This window comes from Colossoma macropomum, unplaced genomic scaffold, assembly GCF_904425465.1.
Source record: "Colossoma macropomum unplaced genomic scaffold, Colossoma_macropomum, whole genome shotgun sequence".
Taxonomy (NCBI): domain Eukaryota; kingdom Metazoa; phylum Chordata; class Actinopteri; order Characiformes; family Serrasalmidae; genus Colossoma; species Colossoma macropomum.
In genome coordinates, this window is record NW_023494804.1 from 1,646,584 (window position 1) to 1,669,475 (window position 22,892).

Below are 22,892 nucleotides of genomic sequence, written 5' to 3' on the forward strand. Positions count from 1 at the left end.
GTGTGTGTGGTTTAACAGGGTTAATTTATCTCCAAACTGGTAGATCGACGCTGTGTTCCCGTCAGCGCGACGCTGCCTGCAGATAACCACAGTCGTATCGGATCATCAGTGTTTTGGTTCTGACGTCAGACAGGTGCCTCCAGTCTTAAAGCGATAAACCCCTGAAATCCCATCACTCTTTACTTGAAGGGTGTCTCCATAACACATTCATAACATCTTAATGAATGTTTAGATCAACATTTATAAAGTATACGCTTTACATCATATTAATGTGGATCACTACGTTGTTTTACTGACATACATTTTTCAAAATAAAAGTCCTTTTTTTTTTTTTGAAAAAGTTTACTATTTTCAGTAAAATGCCTCATTTCTGTACAGCCAAAATAAAAATGACCTCGCTTTATCCCTTTGATCGTTTAGTGCTTTGACACTGAGGCTTGTTTCACCCACACTTTCGATTTCTTTTTAATTATTAAATGGCCATTTTTATTTCGGCTGTCTAGAAATGAGGTGTTTTACTGAAAAATCTCTATTATAAAGCGTTATGTAAGATGTTATGAATGTGTTATGTAGACAGTCTGCAAGTAAAGTGTTACTGAAACCCCCCACTGTCTGAACCTATCCACGTTCATCTTAGTGCGCGGGTACAGTCTTCTGCCAAAGTTTGTGCCCCCCGATCGAAGTCCATGCTTCTTTTTTTTTATTATTTTTGGCCCAATTTTTCTCCCCAATTTAGTCATATCCAACTCCACCCACTCGTCAAGACTCCCCCAATCACACAATATCACCAGTGCTAGGACAGCGAAGGCTAACTAAGAAGATAATTAACTCTGATCAGCTCTCAGCTTTAACTTCTGTTCGGCGCTGCTGCCATGGTAACGCTGAATGATGGCGCACATGCAGTGGAAAAAAAGCACATGAATTCCGATCTGAGCGTCACATTAAGGTCGCATGGCCACGAATCGGATACGTATCCGATCTAAGACCACATATGAAAGTGACTCAGGTCAGATTTGAAAAGATCAGATTTGTGTATCCATCAGATCTGAAAACATCAGATCTGAGTCACATTAGAGCAAAAAATCAGATTTGTGCCACTTCAGCCTGGTAATGTGAACGTAGCCTTAGTCCCAATATTGCACCAATCCAGAGTACAGTTTTTGTACAGTAATATAGGTTATGAGATCAAAGCTATGATATGCACAGTTGTACACATTTCCATATTTGCAGTTTGTAAGTCTGAGGTAGATAAAGATTTTACATTACAGACTTATATTACGTCTTGATTTACAGGAAAAATGTTTCTATTTAAAAAGTGAAATGACGTCCCAGAATAATGAGCCACTGCTGAGCTGCAAATATAGATTTACTGAAGCATCTAAACTAGTTTTATTTATATATCGTAATATATACCGACATTATGCTGCGATATACAGTTTTGTCCATACGGCCCGCCACTATAATCAGCGCTAAACTGCGCGCTGTGTTTGCTCCAGTCTGTCGAATGTGCTGTTCGACGTCTGTGTGTGTTGATCTGAGAGGCTCGTATTGATCGATACGTTGTGTTTCCAGTTTTGGTGCATTTCTAGTTGTGCTCAGCAAATCTGAGCCAAACCCACCTCTCTCCGCAGCTGCCGTTAGCGCTCTTTTCTCTCCTCTTTTTTCTTTCTTTTTGTCTCTTGCAGATCCCCCCCCCCAGCTCCCCACTGCCCCCCCACCCCCACTGATGAATAAATGGAAAATAAAAACCTGTTTTGTCTCCGGAGCTCCAATAAATCAGCTTCTTTTCCAGTTAAAATGTCCAGAGTTGCAATTTATGTCTGAGCTTAATAAGCCGTTACTAAATTAATCGTGCTGGGGGTTTCAGCGCACACGTGTGTGTGTGTGTGTGTGTGTGTGTGTGTGTGTGTGTGTGTGTGTGTCCGAGTGCAGAAACTGATCCGAACGCTTCAAAACATCAAGAGCTTCAGTCTGAGGGTGGAAACTTTAGCGCTGACGAGGCTGGAAACTTACCTTAATGACTGAGGTGCAGTGAGTGTGGCGCGCTGGTGCTGCCAGGCTCGCAAACCAACCTGCAGCTTTAAAGCAATAATTCAGCGTTAAAAATCAGATGAAACCAAATCTCGTCCGTCAGCCGAGACGCGTTTGCCGTCTGAAGTTTGCTCCTGTAGGCTAAGCACTGGAACTACGAGGCTAATGTGGCTAACGAGCAGTGGAAGCCTATACTCCACCAATTAGCACAGTGCTAACTGCACACGTGTGGAGTGTCTCAGTGTCTCTGATAGTCTTGATTCTGTGGTTTCTGACTCTGTGTGACTCACTGCTACCTATAAACGTGGACTAAAGTATGTTAGCGTAACTAAAAATAGCAACAGCCTGATTTTTTAATAATATAAAACTGATGGCCTGAGCAGATTTTGCTAATTGGCTTCCTTTACTTGTTAAAATGAGCCTTTTTGGGGGATTTTTACCTGTACAGTCAGCTACAATGCTAATTAGTTGTGTCTAAGCTTCCATTACTTGTTAGCTACATTAGCCTCGTAGTGCTAAAACTAGAGAAGCAAACACGTCTTGATTGACCACATTTGGGGTAAATAAATCAGATTTTTGTCCAAACTATCGCTTTAACGTCCTCCAGACTGATGGTGTTTCTGAATGATGCGTTTCTCTCTGTTGCTAAGCGACAGTAGCTTCGTCATATGCTAGCAGGTTAAGAAGCAAGTGTGCTGCTGGTTAAAAAAGCTGCTGATTGTTTATGTTGTGCTTGTTTTTCTCTGTGAAATCGTACTGCATACATATAGCAGCTGCAGCGGTCACTGAGGCCTTTTAATCCGATTGGTCAGCACAGAAAAAGCTTATGATATAGGCTTCTTGACCACTTTGTGTTGGTAATTTTTGCGAAAAATAGCAAACAAAGCGCGTCTCTGCCTTTAAATCAGTAGAAAAAGGCTCCTCAGTCCCTTTTTGCCGTGTTAAAGCTTTAATATAACGTCAGTGTTCAGCGTCGTGTCTGCTGGGAGTGACGGGGGAAGAGTGTGAGGCTTTTTTTTATGTGTTTCCGTTATTTTGTCCTGTTTTGCTTTCTCACTACAACCACACGTGTCATGTGAATAATCCCACTCAGGCGTTAAATTCCACACTAACGCTTTTTCAGACGCTGTTTAACCCAAGGCAGGTTTAGCGTCTCCTAGTGAGTTTTGCTTGCGTTACAGTGACGTGACTGAACGGTGTAAACCTGTTTCAGGCGTTAGGTCAGACGTCCTGATGACGTCACGTGACGTCTGTGTTTTTATATTGCTCCTGTTTGCCGTTTGGTTTTTCTCTGAAGTGTTCAGTGATCCAGAGCAGATAAAACGCTGTTTCATATCCTTATTTTGACTATTTTATGTTTTTCCAGTGCTGCGTTTTGATGCTGTAGTGTCACAGTGTGAGCTGAGCAGCGCAGCGTCCGCCAAATCAAACATCCTCACGAGTCACACGTCACACAGCTCTGCCTCAGATGCTCGTTTCAAAGGATTGCTTTGGCAAAAACTCCAGTTTACACAGTTTTCCAGCCAAGATGTGTTTGGTGTACAAATTGTGCTTATTTACTTTAGAACTGGAGCTACGAGGCCGACGTTTCTTAACACTAGAAGTCAACAGTCACCCAGATCTCTTCTGTAAATGCTTCCCCAAAATCCAGCTCGTCATTAAGGTGGTGCAGACTTGTAGATGTGGTTTAGGACATAGTAGCTGTGTTTCAATGCCTAGGCTGCAGCCGAGGTGTGCGGGTCCTCGTTAGGACTGTCCTATGAAGACTCCTCCTTAGTAGCCTATTGGTCACACCTGATGAGGCTGCGTGGTGACGTCACCAGAGCGGCGCCAAACTCGTGAGGGAACTGGTGAGAGAAAATGGAGCTCGATTGAGTTTGTTGCTTTTTCATTTCTTCGTGGAAATGGAGGAGACGTTTTTATGTAGTATGATAAACTGCACATTTACAAATACGCCTAAATAAAATACGATATTTGGACGAATTATTTAATTAATCGGTCATTTTACGCTTTATAAGGTAACGAACACAATTTCAAGGACGTGAACAGCTTACATTTTAAAACGAGCTCGGCTCCGACGGCTTTGTTTTCTGCCATTTTCATGGTGCTGTTTTTTTTCCCCTTCACGTTGTTTGTGCGCGGGCCAAGAAGTCTTATTTAGCACCAATCCAGCGGCGCCCTCTTCTCACACTGGGGCTGAATCTCAAACGGCTCCCTGTTCCCTACATAGTGCACTACGTAGGAGTTTAAATACTGGATCCTGCAGCCCAACAGAGCAAAATACAGCTAAGAAACAGTCATTTGGGAACTCATCCACACTCGACACATGTTTGGCTGTAGAAGCTAGAATTCCTACATTGCCATAGCTAGAACACTATTTAGGGAGGACGGAGCCGTTTGGGATTCAGTCTGGGTTTGACGCGACCTCTGACTGAAACACGGACATTTGAAGTGATATTAATGATGGAGCTGTTTAGCATGATTGCTATCTTTTAGCCTGTTAGCTAGCTGACCAGCCTCGTTCTGGTTGAGAACATAAGCCGTCAGCCCCTCAGTTTAAACAGAACCGGTTTGTTTCTTTCAGTTCACTCGGTGCTCCATGTGAGCAGCGTTAGAGTCAAAGATTATTCATTAACAGCAGAAGGAATTTTTGAGGCGCAGTGATACAGAGTTCAGTCGTTGTGAGGTGGTCGGTGTGCGTATTGCTTTGAACGTGACTCAGCCAATCAGATTTTAGGACCGGAACTATCCATGTTATAGTAACATGTAGAACACTTTATGAAACAAGACTATATAATTTCATAATGTTAGGTTTCATCATTTATAATATCTGCTCATAAGAACACTGTAAACATGAATGCTGTAATGCACTATAACAAAGTTTTGGTTCCAATAAAAACAGACTTTACATGCAGTGTGAGTTTGATAGAGTAATGTATATTTCGCACTGCATTATGGAACCTGACTTTATGAAGTCATATTGCTTTATAAAGTGTTGTGCATGCAGTAATGCCTACTTCAGAGCCATTATACAGCCATTATAATGTATAGTAAATGCATTTATGAAGCTTTGCCAATACAGGATTTATAGGACGTGTTACCGATATCTCCTCTTCAGCTTACAAACACTGGTGTGGTCTGGACTGAGAGTGTACAATCTGCACTTTCCACACATTTTTTCCACTCGTTTCACTGAGAACGAGTCAGAAATGGTTCCGATTAAACGACAGCGGTCCTGCCTGAGCTCAGGGTCTGTAGGGGTTAGTTTAAAGGCTGATTGTGATCAGAGCAGACAGGACGTGTTGTGATAGCTGTCGGTTTTCTACGCTGCCTGCGTGTTTTATTCACTGTAACACACGTTTCCTGAAGAAGCTGTCTGATTGGCCCCCGGGCGGCGTGATGCGTGAGTGTCGGGGGGTTTGATTGGCCGCCGTGGTCTCCAGCGCGACGTGCCTGACAGGGTGAATACAGTAATTAGGGCTGATCCTCTGGCACGGCACCAACGCTGGCAGACTGGCGTCTTCCACTGTTAATTACAGCTCCGTCCTAAACGCGACGTCTCACTGAAAGACTCCTCTCCTGCTGAAGCAGGCTTTTGAAGTTGATGCAGTAATGTAAGGATGGGGGGGACACAGACGGGGGCAGATAACACACGGCTCGTAAAACAGCCTCCTACAGCCGACACTGAGATTCACCTCTGGAAAAGCTTTGTACTGATCTCTGTCTGCTGTACAGAGAGCAGCACCTTACATTAGTTTAAAAGCTGCTATTTTTCAGTGCCATAATCTAATCTCAGATGTGTTCAGTCACTCTTTCCCTTTATTCCAGCTTCCATTCTCTTCAGGAGACTCACTTTCAGTTCCTCAAAGAATCTGCAGACACACCTCCAAAGTTCAGTCTCAAGGCCTCGCCGAACTTCTTGCGAAACGAAGTTCTTGAGGGTTGTGCGAAGCCAAACGCGCCTTCGTGAGCTTACAAGCTCGAATACTTCCTGCGGATTCGTGTTGCCCGTCGCGGATTTTATGATAAGTTCCATGACAGCTAGAAAACGATCCTATCGTAGTTCTATCTATGGTGACGCAGAGTCCAGAATACTGCCACCTTTTAAGGTGGAACGGGAAAATTTAAATAAGAAGCTGCAAATAGGAAGCGGACTTCAGCCTCGCCCTCTTGTAAAACTAAATATACAACCCCATTTTCCAAAAAAGTTGGGACGCTGTGCAGAATGTAAATAAAAATAGAATGTGATGATGTAAATCATGTAAACCATTTTTTTAAAAGGAATATTTCAAAGACAGCATATCAAATATTGAAACTGAGGAAGCTGAAAACTTATTGTTTTTGAAAAATATATGTCCATTTTGAATTTGATGCCAACGACACGTTCCAAAAAAGTTGGGACGGGGGCCTGTTTACCACTGTGCTTCATCACCTCTTCTTTAACAACCCTCTGTAAGCGTTTGGGAACTGAGGAGACACTACTGTAGTTTTGAAAGTGAAATGTTTCCATTCTTGCTTAACATAGGATTTCAGCTGCTCAACAGTTCAGGGTCTCTTTTGTCATATTTTTCATTTTATAACCCTCCAAATGTTTTCAGTGGTGACAGGTCTGGACTGCAGGCAGGCCAGTTTAGCATCTGGCCTCTTTTAATACGGAGCAATGCTGCTGTAATACATGCAGAATGTGGTTTGACATTGTCCTGCTGAAATAATCAAGGCCTTCCCTGAAAAAGACGTCGTCTGGATGGCAGCATATGTTACCAAAACATGTATATATTGTTCAGCATTAATGGTGCCTTTACAGATGTGCACGTCCATGCCATGTGCACTAATGCCCCCCTATACCATCATGAATACTGGCTTTTGAACTGTGTACTGATAACAAGCTGAGTGGGTCTTTAGCCCAGAGGTCCATGATTTCCAAAAAGAAATTCAAATGTTGATTCGTCAGACCACAGGACGCTTTTCCACTTCCCCTCAGTCCATTTTAAATGAGCTCAGGCCCAGAGAAGGTGGCGGCGTTTCTGGATCCTATTTATATTTGGTTTCCTCTTTGCGTTTTAGAGTTTTAACTTGCATTTGTGGATGCAGCGACGAACTGATTTCACAGACAGTTTTTTTCAGAAGTGTTTCTGAGCCCATGCAGTGATTTCCACTACAGAATCATGTGTGTTTTTAATGCAGTGCTGCCTGAGGGCCCAAAGATCACAGCCAGCAAATATTGGTTTTTAGCCTGGTCCCTTACATACAGAGATTTCTCCAGATCCTCTGAATCTTTTAATGTTATTCTGTACCGTAGATGAAGAGAAGCAAAAGTTCTTTACTATTTTATGTTGAGAAACGTTATTCTTGAATTGTTGCACTATTTGATGGTGCAGTCTTTCACAGAGTGGTGAACCCCTCCTCATCTTTACTTCTGAAAGACTCCGCCTCTCTGAGATGCTTTATACCCAATCATGTTACTGACCTGTTGTCAATCAACCACCAGGTGTTTTTTAGCATTACACAAATTTACCAGTCTTTTGTTGCCCCGTCCAAACTATTTTGGGACGTGTTGTTGCCATCAAATTCAAAATGGGCAAATTTTTAAAAAAACAAAATTTCTCAGTTCCAACATTTAAAATGTTGTTTTTGTACTATTTTCAGTGAAATATAGGGTTTAAATGATTTGCACATCATTGCGTTTTGTTTTTATTTACATTTTGCACAGTGTCCCAACTTTTTTGGAAGCCAGACGAACAACGTCTCTGCAGAAAGTACACTGAGGCCTTTAGAAGCTGGTTGATCGTTTTCTGAGGCAATCCAAACACATTCAGTGTCCAGTCGGCCACGGCAGCGTTCCCTGGGTACAGATCCTGCAGTAAAGTGTATAAGAACCTTCTTTAAGGTTCTCCACATAAAAGCTGGATGCTGTTTTTAGTGGGTTGGGCACTGCGGTGGGCACTGCGGGGCCTTCAAGACCTGAATAAGTAGATCCTGTTCCACTCATTTCTCTGCTTCACTCACGCTACTGTGTTTAGATCTGCTTCAGTGCTGTAGGTGGCTGAGGGCTGTCAATCACATGCTTATTATAATGTTAGGCCACGCCCACACAGTCCTCAGATAGGTCTGATGTACGTCTGCCTTCAAACTTCGCTGGATGTTTAACACAACAATTTAATGTCCCGAACAGGTTAAGTATTTTCCACTGTTTGCTGGGACTTTACAAAGGATGTCGCATCATCGGCATGCGTGGTCAACAGCTCCTTCAGTACTGAATCAACGCAACTTCCAAACTAGAGTGACCACTTGTTTGTACCGTGCCCTGCAAATACACAACAGGCATTTCCAGGATCATAAGGAGAACATTTAAAAAATCTTTAAAAATGAACATTTTAAAAATGAAAAATATGTAAAATTACATTTTTTGCATGTATAACGATCCAATAACACTTCAGTGATTAAATCCACCCACTTACTGCTTTTAAACAATGTTAGCCATGAGAAAAGGAGCTAAATCATCACACTCCCCTCTAACTGTGTGGCATTGTTCAATAATAGTTTTGATTCTGTGGTTTGTGACACTGTATGACTCACTGTTATCTACAAACATGGACTAAATTCAGGCCTTAAGGTGGCTGCTACTGTTTTTAGCTATGCTAACGTATTTATTCCATGGTAATAGATAACAGAGTGTCATACAGTGTCACAAACCACATAAGCCAAGTCTGTTCGTGCTCTGAACGCTGGTCATTACACTCTCTCTTCACACACTAATACGTCGTACTTTTCCAGTCGCGCTAGCCAAGCCAAAGCTTTCCCTCCCTTTACGCTGCGCTAATAATGGCTTTCACTGAGTGACGAAGCTAAAAGTGTCCCGTGTGCTGTAAGGATATGCCCGCTGTACCCGCTGCCCAGTACTTCGTGCCATCTGCCACGGCTGGGTGAGGTGCCAGGACTGAGGGCGATTAGTCCAGAGCAGGTGTGTATTTATAGCGGCTAATGGCCATGACTCAATAGCGTCTCTGTTTACCCTGAGCTGCAGTGAAACCTGTGCTTGACGAATAAAGAAAGCTGTTATTATGTATGATAATATTGTCTCTCCTTTTGTGGGTAAAGTTAAGGTGAAATTTCCACCGAAGCCGATGTTTATAACACAGGGCCTGTGTGATGGCATGGCGTGAGGTAATGGCTGTTGTCATTCACTGCTGCTATTTACCGTGAGGCTTGAAAAACTGTGGCCACTTTAAGACGTGCTCTCTCTGGCCACTTTATCAGAAACACCTACCTTGTGCTTCCACACACTGGCCACTTTATTAGAAACACCTACCTTGTGCTTCCACACACTGGCCACTTTATTAGAAACACCTACCTTGTGCTTCCACACACTGGCCACTTTATCATTTACTTCCACTCTTTGGCCACTTTATAAGAAACACCCACCTTGCACCAAGGAGTCAACAAAATGTGCCAACAAAACAGCAGAGATACATTTAGAATAGGCTGGAAAACTGTGAGCGTAATCATTTATTTTAGTCTTTAGCCCAGTCAAACTCTACTATCGTGGTGAAATGTGACCCAGCTTGCAGCCCAGTCAAACACCAATGTTGTGGTGAAAAGTGACCCGGCTTGTGGCCTTGTCAGAATCCCATTGTGGTGAAAAGTGACCCGGTCTGCAACCCAGTTAAACTCCGCTATCATGGTGAAAGTGACCTAGCTTTGCAGCCCAGTCAAACTCCACTGTCGTGGTGAAAAGTGACCTGGCTTGCAGCCCAGTCAAACTCCACTGTCGTGGTGAAAAGTGACCTGGCTTGCAGCCCAGTCAAACTCCACTGTCGTGGTGAAAAGTGACCTGGCTTGCAGCCCAGTCAAACTCCACTGTCGTGGTGAAAAGTGACCTGGCTTGCAGCCCAGTCAAACTCCACTGTCGTGGTGAAAAGTGACCTGGCCTGCAGCCCAGTCAAACACCACTGTCGTGGTGAAAAGTGACCCGGCTTGCAGCCCAGTCAAACTCCACTGTCGTGGTGAAAAGTGACCCGGCTTGCAGCCCAGTCAAACTCCACTGTCGTGGTGAAAAGTGACCCGGCTTGCAGCCCAGTCAAACTCCACTGTCGTGGTGAAAAGTGACCCGGCTTGCAGCCCAGTCAAACTCCACTGTCGTGGTGAAAAGTGACCCGGCTTGCAGCCCAGTCAAACTCCACTGTCGTGGTGAAAAGTGACCCGGTCTGCAGCCCAGTTAAACTCCGCTATCATGGTGAAAGTGACCTGGCTTTGCAGCCCAGTCAAACTCCACTGTCGTGGTGAAAAGTGACCTGGCTTGCAGCCCAGTCAAACTCCACTGTCGTGGTGAAAAGTGACCTGGCCTGCAGCCCAGTCAAACTCCACTGTCGTGGTGAAAAGTGACCTGGCCTGCAGCCCAGTCAAACTCCACTGTCGTGGTGAAAAGTGACCTGGCCTGCAGCCCAGTCAAACTCCACTGTCGTGGTGAAAAGTGACCTGGCTTGCAGCCCAGTCAAACTCCACTGTCGTGGTGAAAAGTGACCTGGCCTGCAGCCCAGTCAAACTCCACTGTCGTGGTGAAAAGTGACCTGGCTTGCAGCCCAGTCAAACTCCACTGTCGTGGTGAAAAGTGACCCGGCTTGCGACCCAGTCAAACTCTACTGTCAAAGTGAAAAGTTTCTCATCTGGTTCTTATGCGATGGAAAAACAAAACAATCACCGATGTACTACAAACCATACGAAACAAACCAAAACCTGATGTAAGGCGGCAGCTAAAACGTGACACACACTTCTGGGAGAACATGCATCATCAAGCTAATCCCTTTGAAACGGAGTTAGTGCTCATGCTGATCCCACAGTACCTCTGTGGTTCTGACTGGTTCTCTCTAAATAATGACCCATGTTCTCCTCTCTCATCTCTGGCTGTATGTTCACAGAGATAGAGTTTTGGTGACTGAGCTGTTTCCTTCACTGCTGTGAGGCTCTTTCATTGATTCATGGCTGGAGAATTACAGCAGCACGGCGCTCCACTCTTTCCTGAACATCTAATAAACAAACGTCCGAAGCTTCTTAAATTATTCGATTAGAAATGAAACAGGCGTTTCATACGTCTTTAAAACCTCATGTTCTGGTGCTAAATTGATTTGGATCATATTAGATTTAAGCTGACGTGTAGAATTTGGTCAGATTACTGACGGTTCTGTAGGCGTTGCCCGGTTTTTTGCATGGTTCTTTTTTCTGTCTTCATCTGTAGCCTCTGTCTGCAGGTCTCTTAGTGCGGATATTTGTAATTAATGTAATGAAATAAAATAATTAATTTCTCTGTAACTCTGTTATCAGATGAACCAGGACTCTGTTGTCTCTCTGTGTGTGGAATGTTGTTGAGCTGCTAGTGAGCAATGAGGGGTGAAAGGGGAGGGGTGAGAACCCCCTGCTGAGAAAAACAGTTCAGATTATTTTAAATTCAGTTTGTAGAGAACCTGATGTCTTTACAGTGGTGGTGATAGGAACCAGGGGTCGCCATGACTACAACACAAATATAGACATTTTATTTACTATCCAGAACCACCAGTGAACCTACACGAGTCTTCTGAGTTTATATGGAATGTTGATGATGGAAAATAGTGGAAAATCTGAAATAATAAGTTTTATTTGCCTCATAACAAAGAGATTTTAGATCAAAATCTTCTCAAAACTATCATAAAACAGTGTCTCAGTCATCAGGCAGTGAATTCATAACCATTTCATGTAGGAACTTTCTGTGAGGGAGATTTTAGAGGGGGACGTCTGGTTCCTATCACCACCACTGTGAACAGTTCTGACTCGGTAAGGTTCTCTACATGCTTTAAAAAGATGGTCTGTCAGGGGTTCTCTAGTAAAGACACTGGTTCTATATAGAACCATGAGCACTCAAAGAACCTTCTGCATGCTTAAATGGTTCTCTGCATGGTGAAATGTTCTTCATATTGATAGAGAATCTGTTATATATCTTTTTAAAGGGCTCTATATAACACCAAAAAGGGTTCTGCTGTTGTGACAAGCTTGACATTGTAACAGTAGAAGAACCTTTTTTGGTGCTATATAGAACCGTTTCAGAAAGGTTCTATGCACTTAAAAAAGATGGTTCTTCAAGGGTTCTTTAGTAAAGACCATGAGCACTCAAAGAACCCTTTGCATGCTTAAATAGTTCTCTGCATGGCGAAAATCGTTCGGGAGAATGTGTTGTGTATGCTTCTAGCACTAAAAAAGGGTTCTGCTGTTGTTACAATGTCAAGCTTGTACCAACAGCAGAACTGCTGCAAAGAACCAGGTTGTTCTTTGAGTGTTCTTGGTTCTATATAGAACCATTGTCTTTACTGAAGAACCCTTGAAGAGCCGTCATTTTTAACACTTTTGGCATTTCACACCAGACCACTCTGAATGACTTTGTTTACATTTTAACCGTTGAATTATGCAGGAATTTTTTGAAAAAGTGGGTGGAGTTCCCCTTTAAGACGTTTTCCCTGCTCTGTCTCCTTTTTTTACCTGTTATGGTTAAACTTGGTGACCCCTCCGTGTCCTCTGCTGCTCTAATCTCGCTGTTATCTCTCCTCTGTGATGTTTTTTTGTGCTCCAGTGAGCCTCCGTGCCTTTAACTCGAGGAAATTCTCGGCGTCTGCGACTCGTCCACGCTCTGACAGAATTACAAGGCAGAAATAATTGCGCAGCATAAAACACTATTTAAGGTTTTCACAGTTGTTCAGGAGAGCAGAGACGTTTCCATGGAATATTTTACAGGAATGCTGACAGTTGCGAAGGCCGAATGGAAAAAGGCATTAGAAGGATTTCTCTGTCTTTTGTAATTTCCTGAGTAGTGAGGCTGTGACGATCTCTGCACCGAAAAAATGAAAATAAGGACAAAAACAGGAACGTTAATGTAACTGTGTGGCCGATTCGCCCCACACTCTCCACAGAGCGCCTCTCATTTACCGTCTTTCGCTGAAAGCACTGCTAATGAGCAAAACTAGACATCTGGGTATCAGCCTATCAGAGTGAAGTGGGCAGGGAGGGGCGGGGCTTATGATGTAAACGCACCCACACTCAAAAGACTGGGCCCTGTAATTCAGCCGTTATCTAATGGTTTATTAGTGATTGTTAATAGTAATATACATGCTATACAGTTGTAGGCAAAGGTCTGGGCGCCCCTGGTCAAACTGCATGTTTTCTAAGTGAAAATTTAAGTCAACGGTGAAGTGTTGGGGCTACATGGCCCTCCAAACTGAGGTTTTTCAGAGACTCCAAACAGAGAGTTATGAGAAAAATGGAAAAACCGGCAAGATGGAGAACAAGAGACCAAAGAAACACACAAATGTGAGAATTTTCTCAGTTAAAAATTACAATAACCACTGTATTATCTTAGTTTAATGTCGTTTCAGTGTATTTTGGTCGTTTTCTTCATAACAAGCATAAAAAATCGCTAATAGCATGCTAATGTCTCATTAGCTAGCTAGCTAACTTTCCCGTTCCACCTTAATTGTCCAGCAGTTCTGACGCATTAAGCGCCAGAATGTAAGTGCTGCACCATTTAAGGTGGAATGGGAAAATTCGAACAAGAAGCTGGTGAATATCTAACTTCAGCTTCATATCACTGAGGAATTAGGGGTGGGTGATAATAAATAATTGCCCCCCTCTTTGAAGATCATATGATGCCCTAAATGTAACTAAAGCCCAGCAGTGAGGAGCTGAACTTTACCCTCCTCTGCTGTCACTGCAGACTGGCAGGGTCGCCTACAGAGCAGCGCTGGTAGCTGTTAATGAAGTGATGCTCTTTTTATTTGAGGGTCCCATTTCAGAGGGAAGATTTCAACCACTACCCTGTAACTCAGTTTCAAGAGGCAACACTCCAAAACAAGGGGTAGGGGTAAAAATGTGAAATGGGACTGGGCCTAAAAAAAGTATTTGCAGTGCTGCGTCTCGCGGGTGCTGTGTTAAACGCTGCTCGCTGTTTCCGGGACGATGCTGTTTTCACACATGTGCAGACTGAGAGAAACGAAAGAAATCAGAGTAAGGGTTTACATGCACTGTGACCCAGAACTTTTTCGGATGTTACCCAGAGGAGCTGTATGTATGTCCGAATTGGTTGTATCGGACATCACCCGGACTTATCCTTCCAGCCCCCCCCGGTATAAGTCCGAGTGAACCCGCGTGTGAACAGAGCAGGTGATTTTCCGGGGAATTCACAGTGGGCGTGTGGGAGCTACTCCGTAGTCTTTTCTGCTTGCCTGTATGTTCCTTTCCACACTTTCATTGATATTGCGGATTCGTCCAAATACATGTAATATTAATATCGATGCAGAAATCATCACAGGTGAGTCGGTAGCCTCGTCCACCATATTTGATGTACTGTAAACAAACACTGCGATTTCCACAGTGTACGTTTTGTGTCATGCCCCCTGCATGATACACAGGCGCTGCCCTTCGCCTAAACCACCCGGAACAGGTCCTGTAGTGAGAGCATCTGACACTGAAAATCTTCGGCTGGACCCTGCATGCGTGAAGGGACTCCAGATAACGTCCGAACCTGATTCTCCGGGCGTTTTCTGGAGTTCGTATGTGAAAACGACTGTTTACTGAGCTCAAATGCAGCCTCTTTATCAGATTTACAGGCCTTAATACGAAGAAATCAGAGTGCGCTGTTTACACGACCACTTGCAGAAATCTGGTGATGATTGCATTATTGAAGGGGAGCTCCACCAATTTTTCTAAATTTCTACAATTTAAAGGTTTGATGTAAACAAAGTAATTCAGAATGGTTTGGTTCTAGAGAAACTTAGTCAGAACTGTGACTGTAATGGTCTGAGTGTATGTCTCTAAAAGCTCCCTCATAGGAGGTTATTACCTGAAACGGTTATGAATATGCTGTTTGAAGCCTGAGACATTGTTTACCGATAGTGTTATAATACGGTTTTAACCTAAAACGTCTTGTTAAACCATTTATTTGAATCCATTCATGGTGGAGGGGAACATGCTAGTCCCCAAAGAAAACTTGTTATTCCAGATTTTCCACTATTTTCCATCATCAACATTCCATATAACTCAGAAGACTCGTGTAGGTTCACTGGTGGTTCTGGATAGTAAATAAAATGTCTATATTTGTGTTGTAGTCATGGCGACCCCTGGTTCCTATCCCCACCACTGTAAAGACATCTGAGTCAGTAACTTTCTCTACAACGAGCTGTTTCGCATCAAACCACTCTGATTGACTTTGTGGATAACGTAGCAAAAAACTGTGCAAAACTTTTGAAAAATTCCCCTTTAAGTGCATGTAAACAGTGTTTATGTATTACTTGACAGGAAAATTTACTTTTCCATTATAGGTGCCCTTAAAATTATTGAAAACCAACCTAAAGAAAACGTGATCGTTTGTGTTAAAAATGTTTTGAAAAGCTGGAAACTGGAGTGGTCAGATGTGTGAAGGATGCAGTGGACCGGAGTTTTTTATCATGCAGGGAAATTCTCCTGAAGCAGAAGGCCACTCACGTCTGTTCTTTTATTCATCCCCCTTTTCCTCTCTCCTCTTTTTCCCCTCCCTCTTTCCCCTGTAATCTGCATGGCAGGTTTTTCTCCTGCAGCGCTCGCTATAAATAGCTCCTCAATAGCTGCTGCCTAACAAACCTGCTCATCAGAACTAATTGCCAAAGAAAAGAGCTTTTATTCCCTCCGTCCTGCTCTTTAACCCCCTCCTCTCCTCCGCACGCTCAGCTTTATCTGCTGCTGCCTCTCAGATCGTCTGCACTGGTGTCACACAGACAGTATTCATTCTTATTTTTAGTGGTAATGATAGATAACAGAAACTTAAAGGGGAATTCCACCAAATTTCTCCATTATCCAGTGTTTGAGGTGTCATTCAGAGTGGTTTGGTGTGAAATGGTTCAGATGTCTTTACAGTGGTGGTGATAGGAACCAGGGGTCGCCATGACTACAACACAAATATAGACATTTTATTTACTATCCAGAACCACCAGTGAACCTACACGAGTCTTCTGAGTTTATATGGAATGTTGATGATGGAAAATAGTGGAAAATCTGAAATAATAAGTTTTCTTTGGGGACTATTTTCCCTCACAGCACCCTGCATGTATCCCTCCACCATGAATGGAGTTTAAGTTCTATAATCTAAACTATCATAAAACAGTGTCTCAGTCATCAGACAGTGAATTCATAACCATTTCATGTAGTAACTTTCTGTGAGGGAGCTTTTAGAGGTGGACGTCTGGTTCCTATCACCACCACTGTGAACAGTTCTCGGTAAGTTTCTCTAGAACAGAGCGTTTCACACCAAACCACTCTGAGTGATGTTTTAATTATGAAGAAATTTTGGAAAAGCGGTGGAGTTTCCCTTTAAGAGCACTGGATGCACAGTCCAGAATATAGAAGGGGTCACGCTTTGATGAAGATGTGTGTTTATTGTGTTTATTGGATTCCGGTGTGAATCGGCTGTGAGTCTGCGTTTCTCGGTCCGGCATCACCTTCTCTTTGTTTGGGGTCCTCATTAGCCAGCCTGTGTTTGTGGGTGCTGGGCAGTGTGAGTGAGTGTGTGTCAGCCTTTAAACCCCCCACCACACCCACACTGCGTCTCAGCTTTAAATATGTAAGTGGGGAAGTGGGTAAAAAGGCCCCCCCAGTACAGTGTCCATTTACTGTAAGTCATGTCTGAGTTTATCGTGTACAGGATGAGGATGTAGATAAACCTGCACACAGTTAGAGGGATAAACTGGAGCAGCAGACGGTTCTGCTCATACAGCACCACAACATCTTACCCTGCTTTCTGTTACGCCCCCTACCTTGTGGTTAGAATCCCCCCTAAGTGGGGTAAGAAGCCCTCCCACCCAAGGTAAGAAGCCCCCAGCACCTGGGGTATGAAGCCCCCTCCGGGGTAAGAAGCCCCCTACCTAGGGTAGGTAACTACCCGAGGTTAGAAGAATAGTCTGGGGTAAGAACCCCCCTACCCTGGGTAAGAAACCCTGCTCTGGGGTAAGAAGCCCACCTCTTGGGTAGGAAACCCCCTTACCCTGGGTAAGAAGCCCAGTTCTTGGGTAAGAACCCCCCCTACCCAGGGTAAGAAGCCCAGTTCTTGGGTAAGAAACCCCCCTACCCAGGGTAAGATGCCCCCCTGTGGGGTGTATGTTTTAAACGTGTGTGATCACGGGCGCCCACACTTTTATTTGTTATCGTTTATGCTGTGCAGTGAGTCAGTAGGTTTGAAGTGAGGTGCCCCCACCCCCCCTCGCTATCTCTCTCTCTCTCTATCTCTCTCTCTCTGTCTCTCTCTCTCTCTCTCTTTCTGCCTCTCTGTCCCTCTCCCCCCTCTCTATCTCTCTCTCTCTCTCGCTCTCTTTCTGCCTCTCTGCCCCCTCCCCCCTCCCCCCTCTCTCTCTCGCTCTGTCCCTCTCTCTCTGTCTCTCTCTCTCTCCCCCCCCTCTCTCTCTCTCTCTGTCCCTCTCTCTCTGTCTCTCTCTCTGTCTGTCTCTCTGGACTGTGTAAATGAGTGTAGTCATATTGAGTGATAGAGTTTTTGGACTGTAGCCGCTGCAGTTCTGCGGGGGGCCGGGGAGGGGGTGTGTTGGGGGGGGTCTCCTTTGGCAGGGAAGTGTGTGTGAGTGTTATGTTGAATCCAGATGTTGTGAGATGTTTCCTCGTGTTCTTGTGGCTCCCTGAGCAGAATCAGTTCTGCTGAACAGCAGCCAGAGCTGCCGGGGTAGCGGGGGGGGGGCGGGGTTGTGCGGTGGGGCTCCTTTTACACTCACACACTCACACGCACACACACACACACACACACACACACACAGACACACACACAAAACATGGGAATCTCCTCTATGTCCTGTCGTCACATCACTGACCACTGGAGCTCATCACCATGACCACCGCACAAGAGAGAGGGGGAAGAGAGAAGTGAGAGAAGAGAGGAGAGAGAGAGCAGAGAAAGAGACAGAGAGAGAGAGAGAGGGAGAGAGAGAGGGAGAGAGAGAGAGAGCAGAGAAAAAGACAGGAAGAGAGAGAGAGAGAGAGAGAGAGAGAGAGACAGTACAGTAAAAGAGTAAAGGTTGTAATAATAATCTTGCTCCCTTTTTCAGATACAGAACTTACAGAACTTAGAGTGTGTGTGTGTAACTGTGTGTGTGTGTAACTGTGTGTGTGTAACTGTGTGTGTGTGTAACTGTGTGTGTGTAACTGTGTGTGTGTAACTGTGTGTGTGTGTGTGTGAGCGTGTTCAGCGTTCCTTTACCCGGTGTGAGTGTGAGGGGCTGTTGTGCGGTGCGGGTGCGAGGGGCTGTTGTGCGGTGTGGGTGCGAGGGGCTGTTGTGCGGTGTGAGGGGCTGTTGTGTGGTGTGGGTGCGAGGGGCTGTTGTGTGGTGTGAGGGGCTGTTGTGCGGTGTGAGGGGCTGTTGTGTGGTGTGAGGGGCTGTTGTGCGGTGCGGGTGCGAGGGGCTGTTGTGCGGTGCGAGGGGCTGTTGTGTGGTGTGAGGGGCTGTTGTGCGGTGCGGGTGCGAGGGGCTGTTGTGTGGTGTGGGTGCGAGGGGCTGTTGTGCGGTGTGGGTGCGAGGGGCTGTTGTGCGGTGTGGGTGCGAGGGGCTGTTGTGCGGGTGTGAGGGGCTGTTGTGCGGTGTGAGGGGCTGTTGTGCGGTGTGGGTGCGAGGGGCTGTTGTGCGGGTGTGAGGGGCTGTTGTGCGGTGTGAGGGGCTGTTGTGCGGGTGTGAGGGGCTGTTGTGCGGTGTGAGGGGCTGTTGTGCGGTGTGGGTGCGAGGGGCTGTTGTGCGGTGCGGGTGCGAGGGGCTGTTGTGCGGTGTGAGGGGCTGTTGTGCGGTGCGGGTGCGAGGGGCTGTTGTGCGGCGCGGGTGCGAGGGGCTGTTAGGTGTGCGGTTTATTCCTGGCCTGTTTAATGTGATTTGGTGTTAAACGCTGCTCTGAGTCCCGAATCAAAGCAGCGTTTATATCCAGCCTAATCTGATGTCCTTTAATAGCTCGGCTCTTTACTGTAAGAGCTTCCTGAAGAAAGAGTCTGCCTCGCGGACGGAGGCTGTTTCAGAGACTCGACTCAGTGTTTGTATTTGATTTCAGGCTTTTTAAAGAGTGACGTTTCTGCAGCTTTGGTCTGTCATGTTTACATCATGGTGTAAAAATAGCCTCCTGTAAAAGTGCCCGTTTTCTGGAACTGACCGAACGGCGTTTTCTGTGAAAACGACTGAGAGGAACATACATATGCAGCGGTGCGGCGGCCGTGAGCTCACTCCGATTATTTATTTATTTATTTATTTATTTATTTAACGCTGTTTGTGCATGAATGGGTTTTTAAGCAGAGTGGACTGAGTCATACAGAACACAGGCAGCGGAAAACGAGGGCAGAGAGAGAGAGAGAGAGAGGGAGAGAGAGAGGGGAAATAAAGACAGAGAGACAGGAAATAGAGAGAGCAAAAAACAAGGTAGAGAGACAAAAGAGAAAGAGAGAGAAAATAAAAAGTGAGAGCTAGAAGAAAGAGAAAAGAGAAAGGGAGAAAACAAAGAAAGAGAGAAAATAAAGCAAGAAAGAAATAGAGAAATTAGAAAGAGAAAGGAAGTAAAGAAAGAGAAAGAAGGAGATAGAAACAGAAAGGGAGAAAGAAAGTGAAAGAGAGAGAGACAAAAGAAAGAAACTGGAAAAGGAGAGCAGAAAGAGAAATGGGGAGTGAGAGAGAAAGGGTTTAAAAAAGGAAAGAGAGAGGGAGAGAGAGAGGGCGACAGAAAATAAAGAGACAGAGCAATAAAAAGAGATAGAGAAAAGAGAGAGCAAAGAAAGAGGAAATTGAGAGAGAGAGTTCCAAGAGAAAAGAGAAAGTAAAGACGAAAGAGAGAGAGCAAAAAGAGAGTGAGATAGGAAATAAAGAGAGAGAGAGCAAAAATAAAGCAAGAAAGAAAGCAAGAAATGAGAAAGAGAAAGGAAGTAAAGAAAGGGAGAGAAAGAAGGAGAGAGAAACAGAAAGGGAGAAAGAAAGTGAAAGAGAAATGAAAGAGAAAGAGAGAAAGAACGAGTGAGAGAGAAAAGGTAAAAAAGGGAAAGAAGAAAGTGAAAGAGACAAAAACAGAAAGAGAAAATGGAAAGAGAGAGAGAGAGAGAGATAAATGTATGCTCTCTCTCTCCTTTAAGCGTAGTCTGTCCTTCTCCTGTGGGAGGTGAGATCAGATCCTGTTGTGATTGTGTATGTGTGAGTGTGTGTGTGTGTGTGTGAGTGTGTGTGTGTGTGTGTGTGTGTGTGTTAGTGTGTGTGTGTGTGTGTAGTGTGTGTGTGTGTGTGTGTGTGTGTTAGTGTGTGTTAGTGTGTGAGTGTGTGTGTGTGTGTGTTAGTGTGTTAGTGTGTGTGTGTGTGTGTGTTAGTGTGTGTGTGTGTGTGTATGTGTGTTAGTGTGTGTGTGTGTTAGTGTGTGTGTGTGTGTGTGTGTGTGTTAGTGTGTGTTAGTGTGTGTGTGTGTGTGTGTGTGTGTGTTAGTGTGTGTGTGTGTGTTAGTGTGTGTGTTAGTGTGTTAGTGTGTGTGTGTGTGTGTTAGTGTGTGTGTGTGTTAGTGTATGTGTTAGTGTGTGTGTGTGTGTGTGTGTTAGTGTGTGTGTATGTGTGTGTATGTGTGTTAGTGTGTGTGTGTGTGTGTGTGTTAGTGTGTTAGTGTGTTAGTGTGTGTGTGTGTGTGTGTGTTAGTGTGTGTGTGTGTGTGTGTGTTAGTGTGTGTGTGTGTGTGTGTGTTAGTGTGTGTGTTATTGTGTGTGTGTGTGTTAGTGTGTGTGTGTGTGTGTGTTAGTGTGTGTGTGTGTGTGTTAGTGTGTGTGTGTGTGTGTGTGTGTTAGTGTGTGTGTGTGTGTTAGTGTGTGTGTGTGTGTGTGTGTGTTAGTGTGTGTGTTAGTGTGTGTGTGTGTGTTAGTGTGTGTGTTAGTGTGTGTGTGTGTGTTAGTGTGTGTGTGTGTGTGTTAGTGTGTGTGTGTGTGTTAGTGTGTGTGTGTGTGTGTTAGTGTGTGTGTGTGTGTTAGTGTGTGTGTTAGTGTGTGTGTGTGTGTGTGTGTGTGTGTGTTAGTGTGTGTGTTAGTGTGTGTGTGTGTGTTAGTGTGTGTGTGTGTGTGTGTTAGTGTGTGTGTGTGTGTTAGTGTGTGTGTTAGTGTGTGTGTGTGTGTGTGTGTGTTAGTGTGTGTGTGTGTGTTAGTGTGTGTGTTAGTGTGTGTGTGCCTCAGGACATCTGATAAATCTAAATCTACATTTAAATATATTTGTTCTTTTTTTCTTTCTTTCTCTTGTTTTCCCTCCATCTGGACTGAGAGCACCGTCTGTCAACAACAGCTCATTTACATAAAACATCACACTGACTTACAGGACGTTTCCTACATCACTGCATTAATAACCTACTGTAATCATCACACTCTGAACAGAGGAATCCTTCTGATGGTTGCCGTGTTTGTTACTGCTGTATATACACACACTATATGGACAAAAGTATTGGGACACCCCTCTTTCAGCCACACCCATTCCTAACAGCTGTATAAAGTCAAGCACATAGTCTTGCAGTCTCCACAGACAAACACTGGCAGTAGAGGGTCACACTGAAGAGCTCAGGGGCTTTAAACATGGCTCTGTCATAGGATGCCGCCTCTGCCTCAAGTCAGTTTGTGAGGTTTCTGTCCAGCTAGATCTGCCCCAGACAACTGGAAGTGCTTTTATTGTGAAATGGAAGCATCTAGGAGCAACAACAAAAGCGCACAGTGCTGATCCACTGTTGAATCACTCACTACAGAGCTCCAGCAGCTGCACACAAGCCTAAGATCAAACTGCACAATGCCAAGCGTCGGCTGGAGTGGAGTGAGGCGCCGCCACTGGACTCTGGAGCAGTGGAAACGTATTCTGTGGAGAGACCAATCAGCTTCTCTATCTGTCAGTCTGATGGACGAGTCTGGGTTTGGCGAATGCCAGGAGAACGTTACCTGCCTGACTGCACTGTGCCAGCTGTAGAGTTTGGTGGAGGAGGGATGATGATATGGGGCTGTTTTTCAGGGGTTGGTCTAGAACGCTTAGTTCCAGTGAAGGGGAATCTTAATGCTTCAGCACCAAGACATTTTGGACGATTGTAACCCCAACCCCATCCAACACCTTTGGGATGAACTAGAACGGAGATTCTCTCGTCCAACATCAGTGTCTGACCTCACTAATGCTCTTCTGGATGAATGAGCAGAAATTCCCACAGACACTCTCCAAAATCTTGTAGAAGCTTCCCAGAAGAGTGGAAGCTGTTAGAGCTGCAAAGGGGGACCGACTCCATATTAATGCCTATGGATTTAGAATGGGAGTCATAAAAGCTCCAGTAGGTGTGATGTGCAGGTGTCCCAATACTTTTGTCCATGCAGTGTATGTCTGTGTTTATGTATTTATTCATTAGTAAGTATCATTACCATGTCTAAGGGATTGTTTTTGTGTTTGTGTTGTGTTTTTCCTGCAGGACCTGCGTAAACAGATCACTCCACTGTTAAAGGGCTTCCAGACAGAGGTAAGCTGGACTCATCTAAAGGTTCTGCTCTTGCTCTGTTTGGAGCTCTAGAGCTTCTGCTCTCGTTTCAATTAGAACCCTAGAGGTTCTACTTTTGTTTAAATTGGAGCTCTAGAGGTTCTGCTCTAACTTTATTTGACATTCTAGAGCTTTTCACTCTAATTGGAGTTATAGAGGTTTTGCTCTCGTTTTAATTGGAGCTCTAGAGGTTCTGCTCTCGCTCTTATTGGAGCTCTAGAGGTTCTGCTCTCACTCTAATTGGAGCTCTAGAGGTTCTGCTCTCACTCTAATTGGAGCTCTAGATGTTCTGCTCTTGCTCTGATTGGAGCTCTAGAGGTTCCCACTCT

At 44.6% G+C, this 22,892-nt stretch overlaps 1 protein-coding gene across 1 annotated transcript in view; it reads left to right on the forward strand.

The window, feature by feature from the left end:
- Window positions 1-22,892, forward strand: part of cux1a (cut-like homeobox 1a) — a 155,572-nt gene that overhangs the window by 45,755 nt on the left and 86,925 nt on the right. Inside the window, exon 3 of the mRNA XM_036595364.1 lies at window positions 22,498-22,545. Within this exon, the coding sequence (XP_036451257.1) occupies window positions 22,498-22,545 (48 nt within the window). The remainder of the gene's footprint in view (window positions 1-22,497; window positions 22,546-22,892) is intronic.